Source organism: Vigna umbellata, chromosome 2 (genome assembly GCF_029865625.1).
Source record: "Vigna umbellata cultivar VRB3 chromosome 2, Vumbellata_1.0, whole genome shotgun sequence".
NCBI classification, from domain to species: Eukaryota; Viridiplantae; Streptophyta; class Magnoliopsida; order Fabales; family Fabaceae; genus Vigna; species Vigna umbellata.
The window spans coordinates 24223862-24238601 of NC_142166.1; the positions used below are offsets into that span (position 1 = coordinate 24223862).

The following is a 14740-nucleotide window of genomic DNA, read 5'->3' on the forward strand; positions in this document are numbered from 1 at the left end:
CAAAGTTTCTACATGTACCCTTCGAACAATTTGGACAAAGAGTTCGATCTAATATTTTAATTTTTAAACACCATTTGAAATTCAAACCACACAACACAATTTAAATTATTAACCTTATTTTTTTTTATCAAAAATAGAAGCCTCGTTTCGTACCGAAAATAGAAGTCATTGAAAATGTACCCATCTTTTAAAATATAAATGTGTTGGTTTATTTTTTATTCAAAACAAAATCATACTATATTGAAACGACTTTAATAATTTTGATTTTATTTTTAAAGTATTCTTATTTAGAATAAATTTTGTGCAAAATGAAAATGAAATGAAGTTGTATCAAGTGACTTCGTTACTTTTTTATATGAAAATTGTTAAATATTATAGCTAATATTTAATTATTTAATTTTTATTCAAAATTTATTAGTATTATATTGAATTTATAGTTGCATTTATAGTAATTTTCAATATCAGTGGCGCCAAATGGTCACCCCCCATTCAACTCTTCCCTCTATGCCCCCTCATCGCCCATCATTTTCCGCCACTCCCTCCTCCATGTGCGTGCCTTCTGGATCTACTGCGTCCCCTTGAAGCCCTCCTTCTATTGCCACAAAACACGCACGATCAATCCTCTTTTTGCAGCAGAGGTGATGGTAGAATAGGAAGCTCGTGGCGTGAAAATACCTTCGGATATGGTGATGCCATATGAATGTTTCACCCATCCACCAGTGTTGATTCACAACAACAGTGCAGGAATATTTCCATTGTGTAGATATATCAAAGTTGTTAGTGTTCTTAATTACTTTTGTGTTGCGCTTTGAAGTCGACCCAAACTCTAAAGTTTTCATAATTAAATCAAATTTCAAGTCCTTCTAATATTGCACGACTTTGATTTCGATAAAAAAATTAGTCTAACATTTGCTTAATTAAAGTAACGTGAATCTTGAAAGACTTTTAACATAAAATTTGATTGAAGTTGTATTTGTAGAACACGACTTTTTCGTATAAATCGTACTACGTTGGTAATAATCTTTTCAGATCTTAGACTAGTTTGATAATTTTAATGTTAAATTATACTACATTAGTAAAAAAACACTGAAAAATCTTTGTCTATAATTGAATAAATAATAATCTTATATCCTTTGATGATAATTTATTAAGATAAAACTTAGATACAAATATTAATATATATATATATATATATATATATATATATATATATATATATATATATATATATATAAATGAAAATTAATTACTTTTTGCACATCATTTTTTATAGAAACTTCTCAAATTTCAATACAATGGGAGAACAACACAAACTATTTATAAGTTTTGTTTATCATTTTAGTACGAAAAAACGGATAAGAAAAACAATACAATGTTAATAATAGAGTTTAGAGTAGAAGTTTTGTCTATGTACATATCTCACTTTTCTTTCTTTTTAGTTATTTATTATTTTGTTTGTTCTATGCAATTTGCAGTTTTTCACTTTTAGTCTTTGCAATTTTTTTTCTTTCTTCTAGTAATAGTAAATATGTCCCATTTTTGCGTTCTTGATTAACAGGTTGTAAGAACTAGAAAAATTATTTTATAGAGGGACAAATGTTTTATGTAAAGACTCAGAGCAGTCAATTTTGGAAGTGAACAAGTGGCACCAGATAATGAGACCAAACATTTAATAATAAAATAATGTTGATATAAACACTGAATTCAAAGTTGGTTTCATTATCTGAAAAACCATTGATAACACTCTAGATTTACATATTTTTCTCTGTTAAAAATCATTTCTTAGATTTCTTTAGTTTTTAATTTCTTAGAATTAGGCTAGTTTTATGTTTTTCTCTTAATTCTTTAGTTTTGTAAAATTTTAGTTAAAAATAGGTTTTTAGATGTAATTTTTAATCTTTGATAACAATTAGGAAATTAGTATGTTTTTGAAATTCTTTTAATAAAAATGTTTGGTTTTAAATAGGTTTTAATCTCATAATATTTTTTTTCTAACTCTTTTATTATTTTAGGATCTGGTTTGGGCTTGAACAGCCAGCAGAAACACTGGGCTCTGATCCATTTTTGGGCTATTTTGTGGCTGAATCTATTGAACATCAGGGAGCAACAATTGGGCCAATTCTCCTTTAATGAAACGTTGCGTTTCAGAGGCTGTCATTGGGGGTCTCAGGTTTGCAAATCATTTTGGCAAAATGAAGAAGTCTTCGTGCATTTGAGTAAAAGAAAAGAACCTTCGAGCTAAGCTAGGGCTCCCATGAGTGAAGAGAGTTGAAGAGAGGAGCACATTACCTGCCCGGAGAAGATGACTGGAGCTGACCAGCGAGCAAATGGAGTTGACCGGAGATGCCACGCGGAGAGCTCGAAGCGCCACAGCAAGGTTCTCCATCTCCCATTTTTCTTTTTCCCCTTTCCTTTTCCCTCTTTCGTTTTCTTTTGTTTTTCTGACCCTATAAAAAGGGCTTTCACCTTGTAAAAAGAATACTTTACACACTTTGAGATACACTCTCTGTTCATAGTTCTAAGCTCTTTAGGTTAGGGTTCCTTTCCGCTTTCGTAGAAGTAGAGTTCTCGACTTTTGGATTTTCTTGAGACGATCGCGAGGGTGACAGGCCGCGAGAGTCTTGGTGATTTCCGGTAGTTTGTAAAATTTTCTTTTCATGTTAATAAAGTTGATTTTGTGTTCTTGTTCTGTTCTTGTTTATGTTTCGATTTTGTTCTTTGTTTTTGATTTCTGTACTTGTTATGTGTTGAGAAAATGATTTGGATTCTGTAACTCTGCACTTCTATGGTTCCGTTTGGAATTAAATGTCTCCGTAGTGAGCATTCTTCATCGAGATGTCTTCTCGAGACAGAGAACAGTCCAATGCATAAAAATTGATTCAAATATGTGTTTCTTGAATTTGTTTGTGCATTTTAGATTGATGAATAGGTTAATGAACATTGATTGGAAAAATTAGTGGAAAGAGTCAATTTAAAGTTCTGAAATATGACTTAGAATATCCTGTATTGGAATTCATATTATCAGGATGTCTTCCTGAGAGCTCTAAGCACTCTTTTATTCAGTTCAATGTGCAATTCACCTATGACTTCAATTCTGTTTTTTTTATTGTGATACTGCTTTTAGAATTTAGGTACTGTTTTTGATTTGTTTCAATTCTAAATTCTGTTATTGATTGATTTCTGGTGATATATAGATTAGGATAGAGTGATCTGTATTGCATTTTAATTTTACTTTGATTTTTGTTTTCCTATGAATAGACTAAGTTTAGTAGATTAGATGTTGAACTGTCTACTCTTAGAATCTTGTTCAGTTTTAGTTTTAGTTTCATTTTGCTGTATTAGGTTAGTTTTAATTGCACTCAGTTCTCATTTTAGTTAGGTTCTGTTTTGTTATGCAGTTATTTTACAAGTTAGATTAGGTTCCAGTTTTGTTTTTATTTCTTTGCATTTTATTTCTTGATTTTTTTCTTTCATACATATTTGATTCCTTTATTCTTTTCTCTTTAATTTCATTGTTTCATATTTCATTTCCCCACCTTGCTTTAGTAGTTATTAGATAGTAAATAAATACAAGATTTAACTCTACACTTTAGACTTAATTTTAGCCGAGTCTTTGGATTGATACCTAGGTTGTCCCTATACTTCATTAGTGGGGAAACTTAGTTTGTTCTGTTTTTGTGCGACGAAAAACAGTTTAACAACCATTATCACTCTTCAAAGCTCTGTTCTCTTTTTTCCTCATTCTCTCTACAAATTCTCTCTAAAAATCTTTCATCTCACCTCATCTAATCTACAATCAGATTGTGCGTAAGCTATCCTAGTGTCAAGGACTTCCATTCTCACCGATCAAACTTGTGTTTTGAACGGGTAAGTTTCATTTCTTGAGTTTTGTTAAAATTTGGAAATATCTGTCACATGCAAGGTAGTCCGACTGCTTGCATGTGTTCTTCAACCTTCTTTTCCCCTTTCTAACTCCATTTTGGTTCATTAGGTGGTCTTTTCTCACCAATCGGTGAACTGTAGGTGTTCATAGGAATTTCTGGTGGTAATCGAGTCTGCAGTTGTTGAGCTCTCGGTTCGGTCATAGAGGTAAGAGAAGCTAGTTAATTTAATTATGATTTATTATGTATGAATATGTTGTTGATGATTATGCATGTGTGTAAAAGTGAATGAATTGGTATTCGACATTGTTGGACGTGTGCATGTGTGGATAATTTGATGTTGGCTTGATTTCTGTGTATTGCCGAGACCTGTGAACTGGTTGAGAAGTTCTGCAAAGTTATGTAGAAAGTCGAGCGCTCGTTGTTGAACGCTCAGTCATGTCAGTTAATTGGGCTTAGCAGTATTCTGTTTCGTAGTGATATTCGGTCTTAGTGTTGTTCCGTTTAATATTGACGTTCAGTTTAAATGTACTCGTTTTTTACCTCGACAGTCTTCGGGTTGGTATTATCATTCGTTCTTAGTCGTACTACATTTAGCATTCGTTATTAGTAGTATTATGTATTAGCGTTCGGTTTTGGTAGTATTCGATGGATTATAGCGTTCGGTCATATACTAGTATTCGGTAGTCATAGCGATCGGGCCGCTCGGTCATATACTGATTGGCCGCTCGGCCATGTTCAAGTACTCAGTCATTAACTGTGTTTGGTCTCTTTAGTCTTACCCGTTCATGACCGTTCGGCCTTAGGTGTGTGGATGGTTTCTTGTTAAGCGCTCGGTCTTATACTGACAGTAATGCTAGTGTTAGCGCTCGGTCTCGTACTAGCGCTTGTTCTTGGTAGTACTCGGTCTCTTACTAGCGCTCGTTCTTGGTAGTGCTCAGTCTCGTACTAGCGCTCGTTCTTGTTAGTGCTCGGTCTCGTACTAGCACTCGTTCTTGGTAGTGCTCGGTCTCGTACTAGCGCTCATTCTTGGTAGTGCTCGGTCTCGTACTAGCGCTCGTTCTTGTTAGTTCTCGGTCTCATACTAGCGATCGTTCTTAGTAGTGCTCGGTATTATACTAGCACTTATGATAGAGTTAGCGTTCGGCCTAAGCTATATGTGTTCGGTATAAGTTCAAGTGTTCGACTCCTGCTTGAGTCTTACTCTCTAAATGACCATTCGATCATGTTCGCATGTAGGGAGAGTTTCTCCCGTTCGGCCTTGTCTATAGGTTGTGTTGATCTTTTCTATTCGGTCGTGCTCAAGGGTGGGGGTTGTTTTACTGTTTTGTGTGATTTTTATTTAAGGATGTTATGGATGAGGAAGTATGATAATTCTAATGTAATGTGAAGGTATGATGAGATATTTATAATATGGATATGAAAGAGAATTCCAAGGAGGAATATCTCATGGATGGTTATGGAATTGTAAAGTATGAATGTGGTTATTGCTTAGCTGGCGTTTATCCTGATATTCTGTGATTACTCATTCTCACGTAGAGAGGAGTAACTCATGTGTGAGAATGACAGAAGGTCCTAGTCCATAAGGGTAACTTGGACGAGGTATAACAGACTAATCCCGAGTGACAACTGTTGAGGGCATCCCAGCTACTACACTATCCGGGTGCACAAACGTCGTAGCTACACAATTTATACTAGTCCGGATAGTCAGAGTAAAGTGGTCGGTTATAACATGCTTGTATGATTTCTGTATATGTATGATTGTATTATATGTTTGTCTGAATTGTATATTAACGTAGTTAATTAAATTACACTAGCTTACCCTTATTTTCCTGTCTTGTCATGTTGTCCGTTCGGTCGTCTGTGTCATTGCAATGATCACCTTGTGGGTGTGAGCAGAGTGCGAAGAGGATTCTTTGGAGCAAGTGCTAAGCGAGGAGTCTTCAACCCCTTATGATAGGACCGTTCAATTGATACACCTCTTGTATGACCGATCAGGCTGTTCTTATGATTTGTATCAGTGTAGGATTTTTGTAAATTTTAAATTTGGGATTATTTTAAGATAACTATAAGTTAGCTTTATTTCCTGTAACTGTTCTATTTTATTGTAAATGTAAGTACTCTTAAGTATAGTTTATAGCTATATTTTTGGAATGATAAAGTAAATGTTAACGTAATCACTATTAACATTCTTGTAACAAATATAGGCAATAAAAAAATAATTCAATTTTAAATATTGAAGACTAAGATCTAAAAAATTTAGTATAAAAAAGCATATTTAATTTCATATATACATTTTTATCTACTGTAAGAGTTATTTTAAAAATTACTATTTAGCTTAAATCTTTTTTTTTTATAATTTTAGTCAATTGGGATTAGAATAACAAAGTAAAGAGTTAGGATGCAACCCCCAATGATTTATATTAGGTTTATATCATTTCAATATTAATCAATATAGAACATTCATTCATAGATAGAGACTATAAATCCGAAAATTAGGTGAATGTACAAGGTGAAAGAGAAATGTTTGTGACATTTACTTGTCTCTTTCAGGTTTTGTAATTGTAAAATTATCATCTTGTTTTGAAGTTGGGTTTCATTTTCAAATATTTATGAAAAAGAAAAAATTATTTCAAGCATTTCCTATACAAATATTTCAAAACAAACTAAAAAATAGGAAATAAGAACGTAAGTAAGACCAACCTAATAATTCACTAACACACCTTAAGCAAGATATCTTATGGTCAACTTTGTAATGAGAATTACTTATTTTATCTGAATAAATAAATTTTTAAAATTTGTATATAGACAAATTTTTTTAATTAAAATCAATTACCCACCCCACTCATCTAGGATCAATTTAGTTTTTATTCATAAGATATTATTTAACAATTTTTATTCCATTTCAATAATAAAATATATAATAATTTTTTTCCATTTAATCTATACTTTATAACGTTAATATTGGTGTTGTCCATTTTTTTAATGTTTAGTTATGTATACAAATTTTTATTTATTTTAATTTTTAAAATTTCATTAACTATCCACAATATTATAAAATCACTTAATGAAAAATACTTAAAATTAAATTATAAATTTATTTATATTTATAAATACTTTTTATGAAAATTTTATAATTTAACAGTATTTTTTATTTTAATAATTAATTTATTATTATAAAAAATATTATTTTCATTTTAATATATTCAAAATATTTATATATATTCTTTTAGTAAATAATTCTTCCGGAATAATAAAAATTGACATATTTTATTTTTATTACAATAAAAAATTATAATTTAATTAAATGTTATAATTTTTTAATTTTGTTAAAACTTTATAAATGGATTCAACACATACTTAATTTTTAATAATTCTTTTATTAAATTTCACATATATTTATTAAATAAAAGTATTAACATTATTATTATAATATTCTTTTATCTTTGTTACTTTATGTAAATTTAAAATTATTATTAATTTTTCAAAATTCACTACAAGTTAATGTTAATTTTTCTTTCTAAAACCTAGAAAATAGAGACTTAAGAGTTATAAAATATTTTCAATAATGAGAACATGTTATTTTAATATTAAAAAAATAAAAAATATAAATAGAAATTTTGTTTAAGTCTCATTACTTAAAAACACCTTTCATTTCTCTAGAACTCATTATTTAAATAATCTCTTTCTTCTCTCTTCAAGTTCTAACCGCTGAGTTATCTCTTTGAAGATTAGTAAGTGGCTATGTGATCAAAGCAACAAGATTTTCCTTTCCATTCAATCAGTTTTCTCAAAAGAATAAGTTAGTTTTTACTCTTTTCTTGAGTTGTAAGTTTCTTCCATGCATGTAGAACTTTTCTGTCACTCTCAATAACTTCCAATCTCAAAAAAAGAAGGATGGTTATGTCGTGGGGAGTAGAAGGAGGTCCTTAGTCTAATGTCATTTATTGGCCATAGATGTTTGACAGATTAACCTCGAGTATGGTAGTCGGTGTGCATGAGTTGTTGTTACACCACCTCAAGGTGTAGGACCCATATAGTTCGATATCAATACATGTATCCAGAGTGTGTGTTTGTTTGATTTAAAGTTGATATGAAGTGGTTTTTGAGTACGAAATTGTATATGATAATACTTTAAGGATTTCAAGGACAAATCCTTTAGATGGTTGTGTATAGTGTATGTATTAATATAGGATGATAGTGATTTGGAGTTATTCTAACACTCTCAATAATTTCTAATCTTAAGAAGAGAAGGATAGTTATGTCCTAGGGAGTAGTAGGAGGTCATTAGTCAGATGGTCATTTCTTGACCATAGATGTTTGACGGATTAACCTCGAAGTGTCGTAGTTGGTGTGGATGAGTGGTTGTTGCACCACCTTCGGGTGTAAGGCCTTTATAACTCGATATCAATACATGTATCCGAATGGTCAGTCTAGAATAAATAGTTGAATGTTTATAAAATTGTTAGTTATTAATGATTTCATTATAATTTGATTTTTGTAAATGATTATGTGTATTCGTTGATAATATTAACTTATCATTTTCTCTATGTTTTGTGTTTTCTTGTTCTCTTGTTGTAATAATCATCTTTATAGTGTAAGCAAATGAAAAGCTCTCTTTGGATCAACTTTTAGAAGATAGAGATGGAGCATAGGTTTAGATTAGGATTCTACTTTAGCTGGTTTTGTATATATGTTTATATGAAAATATATGTATATACTTTTTTGAAAAATTTTTGGTTGCACTCTAGTTCTTAAGTTTAAAAAAATTTGTTGGACTTCCCTTTCTTGTGTATAATTTTATTATTATAGTTATATTTGGATAATTGTAATAATTTTATATATGCTTTTTGTTTAAGGGTTTTAGTTTATTAAATATGTGATGAATGTTATAATAGTGTTACTATTATTGAAAATTTGGGACGTTACAATGATGATAATTATTAAAGATCAATGTATATACCTTTATTATATTAATCACTAATAAGATTTAAAACAATTTTTATATTAATATAGTAACTTTTTATTATACTCGAAATTAATATAAGTTATTGGGTAAAAGAAAAAGGTTGGGGTTGGTGAGGGTCCGTGCAACTTCTTCCCTTTTTTGAGCAAAGTGGTTTTGGGTAGATATAAATGACTTCTTCCTAAGGTTGTTCTTCTTGTTCCAATACATGGTCAGAAAGAATTTCGCATTCCTCACATGATGGTGGTTGAAGGGGAGGTGGGATAATCCCTTGTTGCAAATGTGGTGATTTTGTTGTAAGCAAAGTGGCAAAAACTCCATAGAATGATGAAAGACAATTTTGGGGATGTCGTCATTACAAGGTTTTATGAATACCCTTCTCCCTTAACTTGGAATTTATTTGTTCATAGATTGTTGAGTTAGAACCAATTTTGGTGGCTTATTTGGTGAAGTATCATGGTGGATCTTCAAGAAGGATGTAATGTAACTTTTTCAAGTGGTGTAATGAAGAAAAGATTGACGAAAGAGATGGTGAAATTGTCAAAGAAAGGATAAAATTGTTAGTTGGAGCCGTGTGTGTTGTTATTGCGATGAACATTGTGACATTGTGGGTCTGTTTAGGTTGATGTTCGTAGGTGGGTCAATGTTTACATTAAGGTCTAGGTTAATGTTTATGTTCATGTAATGTGAAGGTGAAACTCAATGTTTACGTTCAAGTGTAGGTGTTCATGTAATGTGAATGTGAAGCTTAATGTTTACGTTCAGGTGTTTATATGTAATGTTAAATTTAGTTTCCCCTTTGGTCAAAAAATGTGAAATGTGGTTCCCTTTTCAATTTAAAACTGTGTACTTTGGTCCCAAATGGATATCAACGAAAAACACTTGAAAGATATCTAGCAATGTTTCCACCATTAGTTTTCACCTTTAGTCCACCATCTCTATCCACCTCCACTCCACCATCCACCTCCTCTCCACCATTAGTTTCCACCTCCACTCCACCATCTCTGTCCACCTCCCTCCACCTCCTCTCCACCATTACTTTCCACCTCCACTCCACCCTCTATAATTCCATCTCAAACCCTAACCCCCAAATCCAATAATAATAACATCAAGTAAGTAGGCTAGGGTTAGCAACACTTTCCTCACGTATGTACGGTATTCAAATTTCACCTTCAAGGAATCACCACACCATAGTGATTGCAAGACCAGTTTCACCAGATTGTTAAACCCAGAAATCACGATAGGATTCTTAGATAAGGGTAATTTGATTTAACCCATTTCGTTAAACCTAGCTGACATTATTATATTTTTTTTAAAATTTACACATTCAAATATATCATATGTGCTATGTATTGCAAAAGCTTTACACGTTATTCAATTTTGGCCATGGAGGCATCTGCACCATTATGTTTTTAACGTAGTAAGCCAAAAGTACCATTTTGAACATTTTTAACAAAATATGAAACCTAACTAAACTTTTTTAAAATGTAGAACGACTTCGAAAAAAAAAAACCTCAAAACTAGAGACTAAATGATGTATTAAATATATATATATATATATATATATATATATATATATATATATATATATATTATTTATTGTACTGTACCAACTCTCCTTTTTAATAATATTTTTAAATTATAATATAAAATTTAAAAAATTTCCCTTTTAAAAAAGTATAATTAAATTATAATGGTTTAAAACGTTTCTCTTGACCTAATTAATTTTTATTACAATATAACTTGAATATAATATACAGTAAATAATATATAAAATCATATAAAATAATATATATATCGTAAAAATACTAACATAGGAGTGTAATATAAAATGTTTCCACCCACACAATGTTAATTTTCCCTTAAAATGTTATATAATTTTTTTAATTTTAACATTTAATAGTAAATGGTATTGTTATTTTAAATTTTAAAAAATGAAAATTCTGATTCAGTACCGCTCGCTTGTTGCAGTAATTATTTTTATACCAGAATGAGTGAAAGCAGAGTTTTAGAAACATGGGTTACCAGTGAGGTAAAGCGTAAGAAGTTCACTCTCAGTTCCTGATTCACCTTTTAGGTTAGTAAACACTGAAAAATGCTACCTTTTATAATTTCTGTGAAAGATGTTAAATTCTATAATTTTTCTGAAAGAAAAGCCCTTTTCATTTTCTCTCCCAAGTTTTCTGTTTGTTTGATATTAACTGTTCTTGCATTATTCTTGATCAAACCCTAACCTTTAAGTTTCCTGCATTTTATTTATTTTATGAATTATAGTTTCAGAGATTCACATCAGGGTTTGTCATATACCTAATTTGTTCTCTCTTTTTTTTTCACCTTTCTGCTTTAAGACACAGAAAACCAGAATTACTCCTTGTTTGGCTGAAACAACTTTGGATAGCTCTGGTTTGATGTAAACTTTATCTTGGTTTTCTAGGAAAACAGTTTTAAGAATCAACATATGCAAACCTAGTGAGTATCTAGATGCAATTTATCAATGCGTCTTTTTACAGTTTCCTAGTCAAATAAATCTTAAGGTTAACTTTTATGTCTATGATCATTAGAGGATATTGATGTCGGACACATTACCTGTTTGGGTTTGTGTTCAAGATAGTTGTGCTACCTTTATTGTGTGATGGAGGAAAAGAAAAGAAGAAAAACTTTGAAGAAAAATGTTCATACAAGGAAGACATTTTTTGAGGCTTGATTTTTCACATTTCTAAGTTTTGGTGTATTCAGGGTGTGCTTAGATCACTTGAAATAACAACTTGATAACTTATGATGCAGTGACTCAATGGAAGCCCAAGAGGATGGTGTTGACGTTCAGGACAAGCTTTCTGGCTTTATTTTCATGTGTAATGGAATTACAAAACCAGAGTGCTACCAATACCGAGTTTTTGGACTTCCTGCTAGGAGAAAGGCTGATGTAGAGAAGATCAATCCTGGTACATATCTTTTTCTGTTTGACACTGATGTGAAGCTTCTCTACGGTATTTATATGGCAACCTCAACCGGGAAACTAGAAATAGAGCCATTAGCTTTTGGGCACAAATTCCCTGCTCAGGTGAGTCTTTACAATCTAAGTAGACTTCTCTTGCTCCCACACATAGACTGACCAATTAGTGAAAATAGCATCCTGTGTCATGATTGGCAGTTTGTGGAAATATTGGTAGCAGTTTGTAGCACCAATCTTGTTGCCTAAGCATTATAATTGTCATTTTGGTTTCTGTTTCTTAATTTGCCTTTGGAGTTGAATACATATGGAGGAATATAATTGGTTGTTGGTGGTTCTTCAGGGGCATTTGGATAATTTATTTGTAACCTTTGACATTTTTGTAGCTTTTGGAATAGACTCATGAACCTTAATCTCTATAATTTTTTGAAGTGGACAAGTATAGTCAAAGTTTTTATGTTGACTTCCTAATTTTTCCTTTTCTTAGTCAAATTTCACGTATTAACTTCAAATCATATAGTATGAGACCAGTAAGTGCTTCTGATTGCTAACTGTACTCGAAACTTTGTTGTTATGTCAAATGCACTATATCTATCGCTTTATTTTTCATTTCCCGTTGTCCTGCTTTCATATTTTTATTTTATCCAGGTGAAATTCAAAATTTACAAAGACTGTTTACCCTTGCCAGAGAGTAGCTTTAAACTTGTCATTCGAGATAATTACCAGAAAGGTTCCAACAAATTTAATCCCGAACTCAATATTAGACAAGTATGTTTCATTTTTATCTCTCGCAAATTGATTTTAAGAGCAATTATTTCATTCTACTTTTCTTTTCTTCTCTGCATCTTTTTGTGTTAAGAAGTGAAAACTACGTTTCTTATTTGGAATATATTGCTATGTTACAGGTAAGAAGTCTAATAGAATTGTTTCGCCCACTACATGAATTGCCAACTTCACCTACACTTCCTTTTTTGAAGAAACCAATGAATAATGTTTATCATCATATATCAGGGCCACCACCACTTTCCAGAATGCTACCCAATCAAGCTCCAATGTTGTTGAACTATCCTGTTCATAATATTATGCCTTATTCACATGCAACACAGTCTGTGCCATCCCAAGCTTCAAGGAATCAGTTTTACTCTCCTGCTAGTACACTTACACCGGAGGGTACTTATGCAACTGGGATCTGCAGCAGTCATAATCAGACTATCCTCAGGGGCTGTGATCATACTCAGACATTGCAATACTCTCACCACGCATATCATAACATCATACATACACAACCTGAATTTCATTCTTCATTGATGCCTGTGGGTAGCAGTCTTACTCAACCTCTGCAAAACTCTCCATATCCATATCAGAGTATCTTAAACCCTCAATCACTGCAAGATCCTCAACATCCATATCAGAGTGTCCCAAACCCTCAATTGCTGCAAGATCCTCAATATCAATATCAGAGTATCTTAAACTCTCAATTGCTGCAAGATCCTCAATATCCATATGAGAGTATAACAAAATCGTCGCATGATTTTCATCCCACAGTCACAAATGCAGGCAGCAGCTGTCTCCAGTTGTCATGGCTTCCAGTCAAACTTACAACAAAACACTTATTCCACCACGCTAAACGTGGGCCACAGTTACAATCAATGCCAGATTATCAATATACACATCAGAAAAATGCCCAAATTCCTCAACAGATTAATCATCCATACTTTCCTCAAGAATTTCCATCTTCTGCATATTCATCTCAAGGGTATTTTATTTCAACTTCATTCTAAACCTTTAATTTAATTCAATAAACTTTGTCCGGCAAAGGGATTTTTATTATATTTAGTAAGTACAACAAGGGGATAATCCATTGACTGAAGCTATGATGCAGATTCTAGAGGAGAAAGCATTGCCCCATTATAAATTTTAAGATTTATAACTGTTTGCTACACAAGCATTTTTAGCCATGGGCTTAATGTATATTTGAAATGAATTTTGACAATATCTAATTGTTATTATGGACCAGGGCTGCAGCCATGCAAGGGGTGATATCAAGTGGTCAACAAACTGGAATGGGAAGCGAGTAGCACGAGCTATCTATGCAGACACAGGAATACCTCTACTCTAGAGAATGTTGCCGAACCACCTGTACTCAAAATATTCAATTTCTAAGTGCTTAATCACATTTCTACTTAAATATTCCATTATGCTGAATTTTTTGTATGTAAAGCCGCGTATATAATTTTAAAACACTGACGCTTACTTGTTGCTTTTTGTGCCAAAGGAATGATATATCAAGAAGGATTGCAACTCAGTCACACAAACCCCTTGAAATAAATTAGGTAGGCGATAAAAGAGAAGAAAAATAGATAATCTTACACTTCACAAATATAATTAGACTAGATAACGAAATCTCGAAACAATTTGGAGCGATCAAAAATTAATATGAAGAGTTATGTCAAGCAAATAATATTAGACAACGATAACGCAAGGAAAAAATTTAAAGCAGATACCATGAAATATTAGCATTATGTCTTTAATAGTGGGCATACAGCAGAAAAGAAAAATACTAACAATATGCCTATCATTGCTTTCCACTCAGCTACTGCTATGCTCCCAGGCCTAAGCTAAATTATTGGAAAGTAGTGCTATGCTCCCAGGCCTAAGCTAAATTATTGGAAAGTAGTGGCTAAGAATATTTAACCAGGCTTTAGAAAACAATTTTAAAATGAAATCTTTAGATGTGTGCTAACAATCCACTACAAAAAAACATTAAATTATCGATGGATAAATACGACGAATCTATATCCATCGATAATGTAGAATTATCAACAAAATTTTTGATGGATTTTTGAAATCCGTTGGTAAAGGCTATGACTCAATATTGATGGTCAGATATGTCAGTAAACACTTGGTAGAACATTTTTAGGGACTTTGGAAATCACTTTTCCC

At 31.9% G+C, this 14740-nt stretch overlaps 1 protein-coding gene across 2 annotated transcripts; it reads left to right on the forward strand.

Annotated features, from left to right (window-relative positions):
• Window positions 1-10824: 10824 nt before the first annotated feature.
• Window positions 10825-14102, forward strand: LOC124828289 (uncharacterized). Of its 2 annotated transcripts, none has more exons than XM_047301548.2 (5): window positions 10825-10924; window positions 11632-11908; window positions 12446-12565; window positions 12703-13553; window positions 13815-14102. In XM_047301548.2, the coding sequence occupies exons 2-5, from the start codon at window positions 11639-11641 to the stop codon at window positions 13873-13875; spliced, it is 1302 nt and encodes a 433-aa protein (XP_047157504.2). In that variant the 5' UTR covers window positions 10825-10924; window positions 11632-11638; the 3' UTR covers window positions 13876-14102. The 2 variants fall into 2 exon arrangements, with proteins under 2 accessions (XP_047157504.2, XP_047157503.2); XM_047301547.2 differs by lacking the exon at window positions 10825-10924 and adding an exon at window positions 10973-11316.
• The last annotated feature ends 638 nt before the right edge of the window (window positions 14103-14740 follow it).